The following is an 18099-nucleotide window of genomic DNA, read 5'->3' as shown; positions in this document are numbered from 1 at the left end:
TTAAAAATGATGGCATAAAATTGCAATTAGCTACAACACTCCACTGAGCATCTTAAGATGCTTTCCATGCTGTTTTCAACTAACATGGGTAACAAATTGACACAGGCTTTAGAATCTAAATTTAGAGCACTGGATTATTTTGCATTTCTTTTCCAGTATGACGAATTTGGACTTGAAGGATGTGAAATGTGGTTGGCTGTCAGTTCAGATCGACGTGTTAGTGTTTGGGCTGCTGATTGGCATAAAGACAAATGTGAGCTCATTGATTGGTTGACGTTCCCAGCACCTGTTAAACCTGAGGTGAGGCTAATTTCTGTTTTATTTGGGAGTGGGTAAAGGACCAGAGTGTCTATTGACACCACTGTTTCAGCCAATGAGTTGGAGATGGGGCGGGACTTATGGCAGGACTTGCAGCAAACAGACAATTTAAACAGAGTCTGTAGGAACTACAGCAAACAGAACTCACGACCGAAACTACAGCAACATCTCCCAATAAAAGCAGGATTATTTCTCCAGCAAAATACAGCGAGTGGAGGATAGTTACATAATACAAATTATGTGCGTAAAATCAATTCCAGTCACTTACAGCAGTGCGGTCTCCAGGTGTGATTGACGGGGAAATTACCCAATCGTTTCTGTTACGGCCGGAAATATGGTATCAACATATGCAGCCGTAAAGGACAGGATGGGATCTGTTTGCCAAACATGTAAAACCAGGTTCTGTTATATTTCTCATCTATGGGGCAATTGGGACTAGCTTAGTGGTATAAACTGGGCGACATGGACATGTTGGGCCGAAGGGCCTGTTTCCATGTTGTAAACTTCTATGATTCTATAATGTTGTGGTTTAAGAGTTAGACACTATGTGGGATGATAAGATAGTTGGAATCTGTGTATTTGTGAATACAGAAGGTAACTGGTGGTCCTGGCTTTGTGGGTGTGTAAGCGTTTTGTAGAGTCAGCCGTGTGGCAGGGTAAAGTAGAACAACTCTCTGCGTGCATGTGTGAAGGAGGGTTGCATAGATTGGTGTGGCTGGTTTAGAGCCAGCATTGTGTGTTGGAAGCATGAGGAGAAAGAAAGAATCTTTCATATCCTCAGGATGTCCCAAAACACTTCACAGCCAACTAAGTACTTTTAAAGTGTCGTTACTATTGTAATGTAGGCAGATGTGGCAGCCAATTTGCGCACAGCAAAATCCTTCAAGCAGCAATGAAATAAATGACCGGATAATCTGTTTTAGTGGTGTTGGTTGAGGGATCCGTATTGGCCAGAACACCGTGAAAACTCCTGTAGATCCTTTACATCCATCTTGACCGGCAGATGGGATCTCTGTTTAACGTCTCATTGAAAAGGTAGCACTTCAAACAGCACTACACTGAAGTGTCAAACAAGATTATATGCTCAAGTCTCTGGAGTGGGGCTTGAACCCACAAAGGAAAGTGTATGGCCATATTATGCTTGTGCTTTTTTCTGTGTTAAGAATAAAGAAAAAACAAGCTTTCTGTATACTAAATAAAGGTCACAATAGTCACCAGAAGATGTTTCTATGATCTTGTGATGTTTCATGTTAGGAACAGCATAGGAGGAGTCCATTCAGCCCATCGTGCCTGTGCTGGTTCATTGAAAGAGCTATCCAATTAATCCCATTCCCCTGCTCTTTCCCCAAAGCCCTGTAATTTTTTTCCCTTCAAGTATTTATCTAATTCCCTTTTGAAAGTTACTATTGAATCTGCTTCCACCACCCTTTCAAGCAGTGTATTCCAGATCATTACAACTCACTGCGTAAAAAATGTTTCTTCATGTTGCCTCTGGCTCTTTTGACAATCACCTTAAGTCTGTATCCTCTGGTTACCGACCCTTCTGCACTGGAAACAGTTTCTCATTTACTGTATCAAAACTGTTCATGATTTTGAACACCTCAATCAAATCTCCCCTTAATCTTCTCTGTTCTAAGGAGAACAACCCCAGCTTCTCCAATCTCTCCACGTAACTGATGTCCCTCATCCCTGCTACCTTTCTAGTAAATCTCTTCTGCACCCTCTCTAAGGACTTACGTTGTGTGATTTCAAATATTTTTTATTTCTCTCAGGTATATGACCAGAGTAGCCTGCCACCAAGCCTGGCCGCCTTTTCACCCAGTCAGAGTGGCGTAGTGGTATATGTGGGATTTGGAGTGAAGCCAGAGATTACCTTGTACAGTCTCTGTGGAAAACAGGTATATGCCAGCAACTATCTAAACTTTTTTTTAAAACTTGTGGTGTCACTTGTGGGACAGCATATTTGTACACTGATAGTCTGCACCAAGGAAATGGCAAATGTAAACCAGCATCTTCTGTTCTTCACACAATGAGTTTCTGATCTCCAACTTAGGGCCGAGAATCAATCTATAATACAGTCCAGCGGTCGGTTGCAATGTGGAATTGCAGATGCTTGGGAACAGGTCATTTGGAGAGTGATGCCTGGCATAACTGAACCAACCCCCAGAAAAAAGTAAAAATGGGGAGGGGGAAAACCTACAGAAACAAAGGCCCCAATAATAATAGGGAGGTAAGCTTAGTGGGCCCGGGGGAAGCACTCCTGCTCCTCCTGGCCCACAAGCAGTGATGTAAAGGCACTTACTTACCTGATGGATCCAGCTCTTCACACCTCCCTTCAACTGCCTGGTTTCCTGAAGCCCAGGAAACCCGACCTTATGGCGTTAAAACTAAAAGTTAAGGTAAATCGGAGGCACGCAGCCTTCTTAAAATATTTTAGTGACCAACCCACCTTCTGAGAGCGGGTTGGTCACCCGCCCACCAACCCGCCTCCGTTAAAATCGGAAATGGTCTGGTTGGGGTCGGGTTGCCTATTTTAAAATTTTTAACCCCCCCCCACCACCTCTTTCCCCCCCACCCCCCAAACTCACCCTGGGAGGTTAAAATTACCCCCAAAGATCATGTGTCCAGAAATTGTTTAACCTATCTTAACTGTATAACATGTGTCCATCCACTGACCTAAGAGATCCTATAGGCCCCGAATACCAGTTAAATAAATGGCCAAGTTCTAAATTTACATGGAATTTGTCAAGTCACCGCTTTAATATGGGTGTTTTGGCAGAATTCTGGATGATAGTGTGCTTTATAATGAATAGCCTGCTGAGACTCACTGTCAAAGTCCAGACCTGAATGAAGATAAGCTACTGGAGTAGGTCCAGTTTCCATGGAACTGTACTATTGCAAGGAAGGAGAAAATTGGTGAGGGGGGGAAAGAAACACTTTGTTTTCACTTCTGGGACTAATTGGCAATCTCAGTCAGAGATAATGGCTGATGTGGGAAATGGAAATTTTAATTGTCCAGTATGGATGTTTTTCTATGGTTTGGGAATGGCTACATTGTTTAAGCAGACTAGAGGGAGCTTTACTATTAATTTTTTCCGTACCTAGTTCCATTCTTATCTGTCCAGACGTAGCCAGAGAATCACCTGCAATGACTTCTCTTCCAGCTCCCGTACCATTACCTGTGGAGATCCCCAAGGATCTATCCTTGGCCCCCTCCTATTTCTCATCTACATGCTACCCCTCTGCGACATCATCCGAAAACACAACGTACGCTGATGATACCCAGCTCTACCTCACTGCCACCTCCCTCGAACCCTCCACTGTCTCTGATTTGTCACACTGCTTTTCCAACATCCAGTACTGAATGAGCAGAAATTTCCTGCAACTAAATATTGGGAAGACTGAAGCCATTGTCTTCAGTCCCCGCCACAAACTGTTCGCTAGCCACCGACTCCACCCCTCTCCCTGGCCACTGTCTGGAGAATCAGACCATTCGCAACCTTGCTGTCCTATTTGACCCTAAGATGAGCTTCCGACAACATATCCGCTCCATCACCAAGACTGCCTACTTCCACCTCTGTAACCGCCCATCTTCGTCCCTGTCTCAACACATCTGCTGGTGAAACCCTCATCCACACCTTTGTTACCTCCAGACTTGACTATTCCAATGCTCTCCTGGCCAGCCTCCCATCTTCCACCCTCCATAAACTTGAGCTCATCCAAAACTCTGCTGCCCAGATCCTAACTCGCACCAAGTCCCGCTCTCCCATCACCACTGCGCTTGCTGACCTACATTGGCTCCCGGTCCGGCAATGCCTTGATTTTAAAATTCTCATCCTTGTTTTCAAATCTCTCCGTGGCCTCGCCCCTCCCTATCTCTGTGATCTCTTCCAGCCCTCCAACCCTCTGAGATTGCTGTGCTCCTCCAATTCTGGCCCCTTACGCATCGCTGATTTTAATCACTCCACCATTGGCAGCCGTGCCTTCAGCAGCCTAGGCCCTAAGCTCTGGAATTCCCTCCCTTAGCTCTCCGCCTCGCTACCTCTCACTCTTCTTTTAAGACACTCCTTAAAACCTACCTCTTTGACCAAGTTTTTGGTCACCTGTCCTACTATCTCCTTATGTGGCTCAGTGTCAAATTTTGTTTGATAGCACTCCTGTGAAGCGCCTTGGGACGTTTTACTACGTTAAAGGCGCTATATAAATGCAAGTTGTTGTTGCTGTTGCGGCTGCTGCGGCCGCCGCTATACATTACCTGGAGATCCCTGACGCTCCACTGGGTGCCAAAAGGTATTTCTGCCCCAGCTTTGATGAGCACAGAAAATATTAACTCACTTGAGAAACAAAATGATATTTGGAGCCCTTATGTTTGTAGTATCACCCTTTGTATAACCCAAACACTTTTTTGTGTATGTTTGCAGACAATTAAGAAGATAGCTTTGCCTCACTGGGCTACAAGTTTGAGCCTCTCTCCAGGAGGACAGCTTATTGCTGTTGGGACCAATGGTAAGAGTGAGTTTTGTTCATACACAAACAGAAAAGACATGTGCAATCACATGACCTCATCACAAAATATTATTTTATTTTTATTCTCAAAGATTACATGTATAAAATGGATAAATAACTTGCACTGAGCGAGGTACAGGAAAAATAAACCCACTTAGTGACGTCAGGGTGGTATTGGTTGGAATGGGATTTGAACCAGTGGCTACTGAGAAATGCTGTTATGGATCAGAGTTATTCTACTGCACTTCCCATCAGCTGGTTTTAGAATGATATTTTTTTTTTATTCGTTCACGGGATGTGGGCGTCGCTGGCAAGGCCGGCATTTATTGCCCATCCCTAATTGCCCTTGAGAAGGTGGTGGTGAGCCGCCTTCTTGAACCGCTGCAGTCCGTGTGGTGACGGTTCTCCCACAGTGCTGTTAGGAAGGGAGTTCCAGGATTTTGACCCAGCGACAATGAAGGAACGGCGATATATTTCCAAGTCGGGATGGTGTGTGACTTGGAGGGGAACGTGCAGGTGGTGTTGTTCCCATGTGCCTGCTGCCCTTGTCCTTCTAGGTGGTAGAGGTCGCGGGTTTGGGAGGTGCTGTCGAAGAAGCCTTGGCGAGTTGCTGCAGTGCATCCTGTGGATGGTGCACACTGCAGCCACAGTGCGCCGGTGGTGAAGGGAGTGAATGTTTAGGGTGGTGGATGGGGTGCCAATCAAGCGGGCTGCTTTATCTTGGATGGTGTCGAGCTTCTTGAGTGTTGTTGGAGCTGCACTCATCCAGGCAAGTGGAGAGTATTCCATCACACTCCTGACTTGTGCCTTGTCGATGGTGGAAAGGCTTTGGGGAGTCAGGAGGTGAGTCACTCGCCGCAGAATACCCAGCCTCTGACCTGCTCTCGTAGCCACAGTATTTATATGGCTGGTCCAGTTAAATTTCTGGTCAATGGTGACCCCCAGGATGTTGATGGTGGGGGATTCGGCGATGGTAATGCCGTTGAATGTCAAGGGGAGGTGGTTAGACTCTCTCTTGTTGGAGATGGTCATTGCCTGGCACTTATCTGGCGCGAATGTTACTTGCCACTTATGAGCCCAAGCCTGGATGTTGTCCAGGTCTTGCTGCATGCAGGCTCGGACTGCTTCATTATCTGAGGGGTTGCGAATGGAACTGAACACTGTGCAGTCATCAGCGAACATCCCCATTTCTGACCTTATGATGGAGGGAAGGTCATTGATGAAGCAGCTGAAGATGGTTGGGCCTAGGACACTGCCCTGAGGAACTCCTGCAGCAATGCCCTGGGGCTGAGATGATTGGCCTCCAACAACCACTACCATCTTCCTTTGTGCTAGGTATGACTCCAGCCACTGGAGAGTTTTCCCCCTGATTCCCATTGACTTCAATTTTACTAGGGCTCCTTGGTGCCACACTCGGTCAAATGCTGCCTTGATGTCAAGGGCAGTCACTCTCACCTCACCTCTGGAATTCAGCTCTTTTGTCCATGTTTGGACCAAGACTGTAATGAGGTCTGGAGCCGAGTGGTCCTGGCGGAACCCAAACTGAGCATCGGTGAGCAGGTTATTGGTGAGTAAGTGCCGCTTGATAGCACTGTCGACGACACCTTCCATCACTTTGCTGATGATTGAGAGTAGACTGATGGGGCGGTAATTGGCCGGATTGGATTTGTCCTGCTTTTTGTGGACAGGACATACCTGGGCAATTTTCCACATTGTCGGGTTGATGCCAGTGTTGTAGCTGAACTGGAACAGCTTGGCTAGAGGCGCAGCTAGTTCTGGAGCACAAGTCTTCAGCACTACAGCTGGGATGTTGTCGGGGCCCATAGCCTTTGCTGTATCCAGTGCACTCAGCCGTTTCTTGATATCACGTGGAGTGAATCGACGTGACAGACTCAGGTTTGGTTACATGATTCATGGCACAGGGAGACTAGAAAGAAGTAGGAAGAAAAATATTCTACAGACTAGGGAGACTCGCCCTCATCAGAAAATAACTACTCCGTAATGGAAGTAATGACAAAGTGGTGAAGGATCCAAGTATTTTTGAACTAGCAACAGCCAACTCCTGTACTCAGTTGAGAAAGAGTCATTTGAGTTGATTGTCAGCATGTGTAATAAATTTTGGTAGTCCCATTAGTAACATAGTGATCCTGTGTAGATAACATTTACAATGCAGTGGTAAAGTTTTTTATAGACTTTATTGCTGTCTAGATTACAGAAACATAACTGATGGCTTTAACATGATTGATGGTATATGGCCTAGATACCCGCATGGGATAGTTGTGACATATAGAGCACTTTCCTATCAGACCAGCCTACAGTTTTCCATGCATCTGTCTCTGCTTCTACACAGCCCTCATGTGTTGGATCCAGGTTGCTTTAAACACTTTTCCATTTTTCCACTGTTCTAATGCTAGCCCTAAACATGGATGATGGATATCTTTAAGGTTTAAAGTTAAACCTTAAAGATTTAGCACAAAACCCCCTCAAGTTCCTTAAGGAGCAAAAAAGTTAATTAACATGGGGTCTGTGCATAAACATGCATGACACTGTTTACCAAGTTGATTCATTAGCATGAACAAATAAAATTACTACAACTTAATGCCCATGTGGAGCGTGTGCTACCTCTAATGATCTAATTTCTCCTAACCCCCCACCCCTGGCTGCCCAGTTTGGCTATACAGTCACAACATAATGTGCTCATTTCCAGTTTCTGGTTTGGGGTGTAAATGATTGCAGCTCTGCCATTAACTGCCTCAAGAAACAGAAGCGCGACCCCACAAGGAGCATGTACTGCATTTCCATTTTAAACGCTAACAAATTCCCAGTAATTAGGAATGGGAACCCTCGCTGATATTTTTTTTTCTTTTGCCCCCTCCCAGACTGGGCCTCCTGCACCACCTTGGCTGAATCAGCTAATTCAGCAGAGACCCAAGATCAATCCTGATCCTTTCTGTTCTGTATGGTACTGAACTCCCCTCTAACTTTTAATTGGTATGAGGGGCCATTTAAACCTAAGTAGAACTTCTTGTGGCACTAAGATTGATCCAAGATCTGTTGCATTTTTTTTGTTTCGGTGGAGAGTGACATGGCAGTACCAGCAGAAAATTGCTGTAAAATATTTCTACTCAGTAAGTGGAACACTTTGAAATTTATTTTTTCTGTGTGGATTAAATGAAAAATGATTGCTGGGAAGGTAACACTGGAGTCTTGGGTGCATCAAATTTTGTGTGTTAAATAGAAGTTAATGGGAGACTGGACTTTGCCTTTAACACATTCTGTAGCAATATTGGCAAGCTGTTCAAACTCCAGTTTAAAGTATTGCTTCACAACCAAGACTTTGTAAGTTATCCTTAATGTTTCTGGTTTTGCGCAGGGAGACTTCTGAAGCTAATTCACTACCCATGTGGAAAATTCCAGGATTTCACCAGACATAATGATGCCGTTCACTTCATTCGATTCACACCATCTGGTAAATTCCTCCTATCTGCCGCATACAATGAGGTGCTGGTCTGGGAGGTCCAGAAACTGCAAAGCAACCTCACCAATGTGCAATATCTCTAAGCTCCCTCAGCAAACGTGAAGAGTATGAGCTGTGTCACTGCTTTCATAAATACAGACCCCCTTTCTAAAGCTCTCTGAGATCACATATTTTGTATGGCTCTTTTCACTGTGGAGATCTCATAAAATAGCTAATTTCTAACACAATTTTACAGTTCTCAAGATTGCTTTGTAAAGGGCATCTGCTATTACAGGAGGAAAAGTTAAGTAATGTAAAATACTGATATTAATGTTGAAATCATTAAATGATGTAGTTGATGGTGCACTGCACACATAGTGGAGTTTTTAATGAATAGTTGCACTGAGATTTTTAAAATTAATTTTGGCTAGGTAAGGTTTTATTGCAAGATTCTACTTGTGGAGTAATACTGATCATTCAATATTTTTTATTATACAAGTGATTTTTGTACTTTTCCATAAATAAAAATTTCTTACTGATCTCCAATATGAGTGTTGATTCGATGTTTGTGATGGACAGTTCTGCTTAATTGGATTCCATCAAAGCATTGCTCAAAAATTTAAAAGATAAAATGTATGTGTATTTTCTGTTTTTACAGTTCTGTCCAGAAATATTACCCAGCCTACAGGACAGGGCATTTTTACTGTGCAGTTCACTGGGGTAAAGCCTAAAGATCCTGCTCAATTTATGAAACATAAAGTTTTAAAAAAATCATTGATCTGTCCAAAATAGTGAGAATTCCTTTACAGTGAGAATTCCTTTCTAGTGAGAGAGTGTATAATTTTCTTTCACGAGTGATTTTAAAAGCAAATGGGACACAAGTGTAGAGAAGGTATCTGAAAATTAATCTGGAAGTCAAATCCACACCTCCAATTCCCCCCTCCTCTTTCCCTCCCCCACCCCCAACACGCACACACAGTATTGAAGAATTTTCAGAATTTCTTCACTGACATTTGGATGATTTTTGTCTGGTTACCAACCTGATTTTCAGCGTGAAGAGGGGGTAGCAGAATTTTCCACTGAATTCTTGCCCAAGGCCCATCCGACTTGATTTTCGAGCGGCCTCAAAATGGCGAGCCAGTGCTACCACCTGAAACAGTAAGACCCCAACATAGTTTTCGGGTACCAATAGGCAGAGCATGTGCACACTCTTGCCCAGTGGTACTGGACATGGAGTGACCTAACCAGCAGTCCATAAAAGGGACCGCTGCAGGCCGCTCCAAAAGCGGGGCAGAAACCCCAGTGACACCAATTGTGAGTGCTAATGGCTTGCCAATCTAATTCAAACGAGGCCTGATCACGAAAATGGTTTGGGCCTCTTGCTGGTGCGATTGCTCCATCTACTTGCCCGCCAGATGTGCGTGTCAATTGAAAATTGGCCACTATATGTCCTAGTGATTGATCTTAGGGCAAGTGTTAATTTGACATCTGACTGCTACCTAGAAAGATACAATATTAATGTTACTAACCTACAGTGTAGGACTGACAGCTATATTACAAAACCATTCATTGAAATTCTGGTCACATTTTGTTTTTTTGCTTCTTCTTGCTCCACAGCAAAATTGTTTGCCACTGCTGGCCCGCACTCGCCCCCCTCTTGTTTTCTTCCCTCCACCGGCAAGCTGCTTGGGGCTGCCTGATTGGCGCCCGCAGCTCGTCGCGATTATTACGGTGAGGCCCGAAAACCAATCTCGCGTGATCCTTGGGCCTCTTTTGTTCCCTGCAACCATTTGGCACCTGATAACTGATAAACCAATTTCTAACCCAAGTTGTATCAAAGATTAGATCTGTAGCCTAATACCAAGGTAGCACTCTTTTTTTATGTCTGTATATATTATTGAAATTATCCGGTGATATTCAACATTAATTCATAGTCAGACAGTGCTCAAGTAGTCACAAACTTTACCTGCTGTGATGATAAATATTACTATTTAAATTTATAATTTTTACAAATGGGATTTTCAGGATAATGTATGGTGCTTTAACTGTATATTTTGTTTAGGAGAATTGAGTTCAGCTTTGACAATTTTTAAAAAAGTTTTCAACTAAGTTGAACTGACTTGCATTTGGTTATAGGAGAATACATATTTTGCCAAGATATTTTGGAAGTGGAACAAATTTTGTTGATGAAAATCAAAGCCCAAATCCAACAAAATAATAATGCAGTAGAATTTCTACTAGAGACTTCAGGTTGAAATTAATTAACATCCAATTTTAATCTTAATGATTTTTGAATGAAATGAATTAAAGGCAGTTGAATAAATATTTGTTGCACAAAAAAATGGAAATAAACAAAACCTGAAATGACTAAAAGTAATCATTTAAATTGCTATATTTAAAAAATATATAATAATTAAATACAGACATCCACAATTTTTCTGGATCACACATTTCTTTTTCATATCATTAATGTACTGTGTTGATGCTCCCTTTAGGAAAACAACAAAATATGTGTTTGCTAAATTTAACTTTTGACATAAGGCTTTATTTTGTTGGGTATTGGGGATTTAGTTATTTTGTCCTAAAGTCAAAATTTAAGGTCAAAACTTGACATTTCCATGTGCAAAGCAATTTCCATTCTTTACAGTTATGATCAAAATATCCTTACATGTCCTGGCACTCAGATGCTACCTGGATTGCTTGGGACACGTGATCAGTCAACAGTGTGGGCATGATTTTCACATGGAGGTAGGAAGGGAGTTGGGGCACGATAATTGGACGCGAAACCCAGGAATAAAGTTGGCGAGTCGCAATCTGCAATCGTGACCTTAATGAGGGCAATAAATTTTACTTCCGGGATTCGCCTGATTGACAGGCTGGCTGGCTGTTGGGCGGGAATCGAAGAGGAGGGAGGGAAAGATCGTGGGCCATGGATGACGTGGAGGGGGTGGTGTGGAGGACATGGTGGGCCGGAAGGTGATCAGGTCGCCAGATGATCGGAGGACGTTGTGGAGAAGATAATATCCCTGCTTTCTCTTCTTTCACTTTTGCTATATCGGATCCTGGTAATTTTGTTATTGAGAGGAGATAGATCTATCCTGGGCTTCTTTTGAGGTCTGAGATCAATCCATTATGATTGAGAGGCAGGGAAGGTTATCAAACATTAGAAAGGGAGGTAATGGGCACCAGAAGCATTGAGTGAAGTAGGAGAGTAGAGGCAGAATCTTTTGGAGAGGGTGGGAAGAGATCAGAAACATGGAATGTGGGAGAAGATAATAAAACTGAGTCAATACGTTATTTTTCCCAACCATTAAATCCCAGGGTACAAATGCTGTTTCCTGAAGTAGGGTCCTTGTATGATTAAATTTAAATAAAATCACAACGGCAATGGTTCAGTTCCAAAAATAATTATTTATGCTCATGAGCATCAGCAGCCTGGTTCCCCCAAAAGTATGTTAAAAATGAACAAATACTTGGTTCAATATTAAAACAAAATTCTTTAATAGTGAACAGATTTAGTTTAAAGTTGATCATTCTTTTGTAGATGAGAAGTATTACAATTATGGTGGAGAGTCCCTGATTATATCCTTTATATCACCTTTCTTATGGCAAAGCACACATAGAAATTGTGGTGGAAACTAAGTCTTAAATCTGCTTAAATACTAGCAAATACTTTCAGCAGAGTACTCTGAAATTGGTATGAGTGCGTTCGTTTTTATGACTCCATGCAATAGTGGAAAATCACTTAGAAATTATCTGGTCACTATATAAAAGCAAATGCTGTTCTTGCTGTTTGTTACTTATAACCTGCTGTAGGTATGCTGTACCATAAATCAGCAGAAGTTCTGGAAGGGGAAATAGTTTTGATCATATTGGCTGATAAATTTTATATCACACTAAAGCGCCTGTTATATAAATTATTGTGGGGTTACTTTTTCATTCCATAATTTTAATTGCTATTTCAAATTATTATGCACATGCACTGTTATGCTGGTTTTTAATGTAATTTTTCTTGTTTAAGTGAATACAGCCATGATTAACCTGATTTAGCCTCCAAATTGCATGCATATTTCTGCTGGTAAGAGTAGTAATCTTTTATGTACACTTCACCCCCTAGGAATTAACTACAGTTTTTGTTACATAGCTTAACTAAAGATTACTACTCCTGCCAACAGCAATTTACAACGTGGTTTGAAGGCTAAATCAGGTTCTGTAAGTGTCGCCTAACTAAAAGCAATATTTATAGACAAATGACTTTTACTTCAAAGAACATTGCTGCTGTGTTCATACAAAATAAGACAAATTCCATTAGGGGATTAAATAGTAATTATTGTGGAATTGCTAAGAAGGTTTTGCTCCCTAGGATTTAACAATGGTCTTTGTTGCATGCTTAATTTATTATGTGTAAAACCATTGCATAATACAATATTTGAAACTTTCAGCTATAAACAACTACCCATGCATAATGAAGATAATAGACATGTTTTATTAGAAACATGATTTGCATGGATACTAAGCACAGATAAGCCTTTGGTCAAAAGTAAGCATATATTAAAGTGTCAAGAGGATTAAAGTGGATAAATAATTGCTGTCACCAAAGACCACTAATAGGCTGTACTTTTGTGCTACTAATGATGAACATGTCACCGTCTCATAGGACTACTTGTTCCAGTGTTATATTATAAGAATTATAATTATAATTTCCAACCTAAACCCTCATTAACCTGGTTGATTTGCTATTATAGTTCAGTTGAACAGATTTTTATTTAAGGACCCATCTTTGCTCTCAAGTCCAGACTTGAAAATGTCTGGCAGACAACTGGTTTAGCCATCCATCATCAGATCTGGTTGGAACACATCAAGCACTATCGGGTCTCACTCTCCTCTACCAAAACCACACACTACTCCAGAATCATCCTGGAGAGCAAAGATAACCCCTGGCTTCATTTCTCTGTTATCAACCATCTCTTTAAACCCCTCTTGCCTGCCCCCTTCACCATCACCTCTAACAACAAGTGCAAGGAACTCACTAAGATTGAAACCATCTGTTTAGCTGCCTCTCTTGCTCTCCTCTAGCTCACCAAGCCAAACCTTCCCACCAAACCGAACTGAGCAGATTATTAGTGAGTAGGCATTGCTTGATTGAAATATTGATAACTGTTTCCATCACTTTACCGATGATTGGAGGAGGCTGATAGGATGGTAATTGGCCAGGTGTTAGATTTGTCCTGCTTTTTGTGGACGGACATACCTGGGAGTCTTGAACATTATCTAGTTGTCTGGTAGTTGCAGTGACTTTATCAATTAACTCTGCTGTTCTATAGGAGTATCATTAAGTACATGTATGGTAGCTCCAGATCACTTTTTTTATACTGGACAAGAAATGGTGTAGGAGAAAGGCCCTAAGAATTGCCTTAAATGTGTCCTAAAAATGGAGTCAGTAGTCAGACCCTGAATGCTAGGAAAGAAAACGGCTAATGCTAATTAAACCATAAAGGCTTATACAAACAAAACATTTCTTAGCGGGGATGGAAAACAAGCCATTAATCACAGATGCCTCATTAAGGGGGAACCTATGTGCGACCCCTTTGTTGGCAAAGACATGAGAAGCTAGGGAGTAAATAAGAACCTTGGTAAGTCTAAGTGCAGGTGCTTCACTGATTTGGAGGTAATCAAGGGTATCAATGGGAGTGAGGTGATTGACACTAGAAGGGCTGCACTCTTCTAACATGTTTCACTCAAATTGGTCAAGAAAATTGAGGTTTCTTTAGAAATTCAGGATATAGTGCTTTGACACTAAAGTTCAATCTTCAGTCTATCATTCTTACTTTAGTTCTAGCTCTTTTAATAGTTCTTGTAAGATTTTTTGGTAGAAAGTGCAGGAGTTATTAGTCTAGTATATGTAGAAGGGTATCTCTAAAATCAGAAAGTGCATTTCTGACAGAGATAGAGGAAAGTTACAATTGTATGATTATACCCAGCTAGATACAGGCAGATACAAGTCTGTCATTTAGATGTACAAGTTTTCCTGAGATCAAGGGAGATGAGATTTAAGCCTGCTAGTCGAGATACAGCTACAGTGCAGCAGGTGAATTTACCCAGGAGCAGACAGATGGAAATCAGTTCTACAGATGGAGGTTCATGACTCGAACATCTCAGAAGGTGAACACAATCTCCCAGAGGAAGGAGAGGCAACTGTTCATCCACACCAGCTCATAAGGACGAGGTCATATAAGTTCTGGTAACATTGCATATTGACTTAGGAATAAAGAACTAGGGCATAAAATGGATGGTAAACCCCAGATGATTCCTTGACGAGGAGTTAAAGTGAAGGGTTTAGAATTGGTGCCCTTGATGAATATTCTTATCAGAGTATTAATCCTGGTGTTCTTACAATGGGCTACATTAGAAGTAGCTTAAATAATGTACTACAGCAAAGGGGAAAATTCCTGGGTCCGGTGGTGGTGCTGTCGCTGTCTGTGGTGCTGATCCTGTTGGTGCTCTCTCTCCTTTCCAATCCGACACACCATGGTGCTGATCTACTGCTGTTTGTTGCTGGACCACACCGAGATGATAAAGCTTTTTCTAAAAGTATCACATAGGGTAAAGTAATGAAAGGATTGTGGCAGCTGCTGGCGTGGCCCAGGCAGATCAATACGTTATAGGCATAATAAAACAGCCAGTTGGGCTGATCCTCGACCATAAAAAGGAGCCCAGCAGACGAAGAAAGCCAGGCAGATTGCGATTCTAGTCACACTTTTAGTCCGCCAGGAAGAACTGGTAAAGGGTTTACCAATAGATATCAGTCGTTGGGTTGGGAAGGCGGATCCCGCAGCCTAACTGCCCCCCCCCCCGCACCCCTGCCCCATAAGCCTGGCGTACATCCGGACCCGGGTGATGCCCAGGAAGGCTAATATCCAGAGAAAGCAGATGGTCTGTGTGGCAATGGCGGGCTTCCTGAATCAGGCTGATGAGTGGGTAGACGATGGCTAAGTAACTGTCAATGGTCATAGCAGTGAGGGTGTTAGTACTGGTGAACTGGCTGTTGGTGTCCATGGCTGTGATGGTGCACATAGTCTCGCCGAAGTGCCAGATTCCATTCCCCAACAGAAACAGCAGGTCCACCACTGACCAGTTGATGATAAAACTATCAGGGACCCAGCTGCTACTGGATTTGAACTTAAGGTTTTTTAATAACAGTGAAAAATAACAATACTGTTACCGATGATCCGGAACAGATTATACCAAAAATCACTGGCATGATGATGCTGGTATAAGCAACATAATTCATATCATCTGAAATAAAATGGAAATCCATTAAAATCTAGAGTTTGATACAATAATTAGAACGATTTGTGGACTGCAGTCAGTGTTTGTCATTGAGATTAGCAAACCCTTCTGTTTTATGCAGTATCGATATGTTTTCTTTCCAATATGCCTTCCTTAAAAATCCACAGCTACCCGAACGAACTTATAGCACATCGCCCTGTAACCTTCAAAGATTTGTCATTTGCAAATTCAACAATAGAAAGCTATTCCTTAAAAAAAGCATGCAGAATAATATTCTCTGTAAGAGAATCAAGTTTACTTCAGATATTCAAATGTAGTGATAATTTTCAAAGTACTGTACAAGTAAATCCACCACTGGGAAAATGTCAAAATGCATAAAGAGCTTGAAATTGTAATGTCTGATACCCCCGGTCTACACTAAAGCATAACGAGCTTTGAATTATGTCTCATCATTTCATGAGAGATATGTGTTGAAGAATAATTCCTTACCTGGAGATGTTAAGTTGTTGAACAAAGTATTTGAACGATTGTATGTAGTTATTCCATTATAGCGAGCTTTCCAACTCGCTAAGTTCCATACAGCGCTGGTACTGTCCAGAAACACAACTCGCTTATATAGAGCCTGTTGCCCTCTGTAACAGATCTCACTTAAAGCCAAGAGATACCGATCGCTGTAGACTACTTGAGTAAATTGATCGATCACTTGTGTTGCACTTTAAGCGAGATATTGCACCCAAATAATTGTACTTTAATAATTAGTGCGTGCAGTGTCCAAACTGTAGCCAGCGAGCAGTCTGGGCGATATGGGAAGCACCATTGATTCACCCTGCTGTAGTCTGCTCCATTTCTATTTGTACTTGTATTTCTTACATGACTGGGTTTGGCTGTTTGAATTTGGCAAGCTTTTTTTATTATTCGTTCATGGGATGTGGGCGTCACTGGCGAGGCCAGCATTTATTGCCCATCCCTAATTGCCCTTGAGAAGGTGGTGGTGAGCTGCCTTCTTGAACCGCTGCAGTCCGTGTGGTGAAGGTTCTCCCACAGTGCTGTTAGGAAGGGAGTTCCAGGATTTTGACCCAGCGACGATGAAGGAACGGCGATATATTTCCAAGTCAGGATGGTGTGTGACTTGGAGGGGAACGTGCAGGTGGTGTTGATCCCATGTGCCTGCTGCTCTTGTCCTTCTAGGTGGTAGAGGTCGCGGGTTTGGGAGGTGCTGTCGAAGAAGCCTTGGCGAGTTGCTGTGTGCATCCTGTGGATAGTACACACTGCAGCCACTGTGCGCCGGTGATGAAGGGAGTGAATGTTTAGGGTGCTTAAAGATACTATATAAATGCAAGTCGCGGTTTAAACTTTTACAGTTTACTCCTTTTAATTCAAATTACTAAATAATTCAAATTACACTTACTGTGCCACTTTAAAACAACTTCAAATTATCAGGAATAGACTATATTTACCACTGGGACAAACCGGAGGTACTTTTGTCTCGTTTTAATTAATCTCTTTCCCTTTAAATGCAGTTATTGCAAACAGCAGTTTAAAAAAAGTTTAGATTCCTCTACCAAGTTTATTTTAAGACAACGTCACAAGTTTTGTCAGTTTTAGGCTGGCAAAAGAAATCATTCAAACGCAAACAATGTTGTGTGATTCATTATGTTTGTATTTGACTGACAAGATTATTACTTAAGATAAAAAATCACGGGATTGGGGGTAATATTCTGGCATGGGTGGAGGATTGGTTATCAAACAGGAAGCAGAGAGTTGGGATAAATGGTTCATTTTCGGACTGGCAACCAGTAACCAGTGGTGTTCCACAGGGGTCGGTGCTGGGTCCCCAACTCTTTACAATCTATATTAACGATTTGGAGGAGGGGACCGAGTGCAACATATCAAAATTTGCAGATGATACAAAGATGGGAGGGAAAGTAGAGAGTGAGGAGGACATAAAAAACCTGCAAGGGGATATAGACAGGCTGGGTGAGTGGGCGGAGATTTGGCAGATGCAATATAATATTGGAAAATGTGAGGTTATGCACTTTGGCAGGAAAAATCAGAGAGCAAGTTATTTTCTTAATGGCGAGAGACTGGAAAGTACTGCAGTACAAAGGGATCTGGGGGTCCTAGTGCAAGAAAATCAAAAAGTTGGTATGCAGGTGCAGCAGGTGATCAAGAAAGCCAACGGAATGTTGGCTTTTATTGCTAGGGGGATAGAATATAAAAACAAGGAGGTATTGCTGCAGTTATATAAGGTATTGGTGAGACCGCACCTGGAATACTGCATACAGTTTTGGTGTCCATACTTAAGAAAAGACATACTTGCTCTCGAGGCCGTACAAAGAAGGTTCACTCGGTTAATCCCGGGGATGAGGGGGCGGACATATGAGGAGAGGTTGAGTAGATTGGGACTCTACTCATTGGAGTTCAGAAGAATGAGAGGCGATCTTATTGAAACATATAAGATTGTGAAGGGTCTTGATCGGGTGGATGCAGTAAGGATGTTCCCAAAGATGGGTGAAACTAGAACTAGG

General features: G+C 42.2%; 1 protein-coding gene and 1 pseudogene across 2 annotated transcripts in view; one reads left to right on the top strand and one right to left on the bottom strand.

The window, feature by feature from the left end:
• The window catches only part of wdr90 (WD repeat domain 90), an 80782-nt gene extending 72006 nt beyond the window's left edge, over positions 1–8776 (top strand). For both annotated transcript variants that reach the window (XM_068003281.1, XM_068003280.1), the window contains exons 41-44: positions 157–300; positions 2091–2216; positions 4740–4824; positions 8198–8776. In XM_068003281.1, the coding sequence (XP_067859382.1) occupies positions 157–300; positions 2091–2216; positions 4740–4824; positions 8198–8385 (543 nt within the window). In that variant the 3' untranslated portion in view covers positions 8386–8776. The remainder of the gene's footprint in view (positions 1–156; positions 301–2090; positions 2217–4739; positions 4825–8197) is intronic.
• Positions 8777–14820: 6044 nt separating this feature from the next.
• On the bottom strand, positions 14821–17885 carry LOC137340545 (melanin-concentrating hormone receptor 1-like; annotated as a pseudogene).
• Positions 17886–18099: the final 214 nt, after the last annotated feature.

The sequence above is a fragment of the Heptranchias perlo genome, chromosome 22 (genome assembly GCF_035084215.1).
Source record: "Heptranchias perlo isolate sHepPer1 chromosome 22, sHepPer1.hap1, whole genome shotgun sequence".
Taxonomy (NCBI): Eukaryota; Metazoa; Chordata; class Chondrichthyes; order Hexanchiformes; family Hexanchidae; genus Heptranchias; species Heptranchias perlo.
Note: the sequence above shows the minus strand (reverse complement) of the source record. Positions and strands in the feature narration are given on the sequence as shown.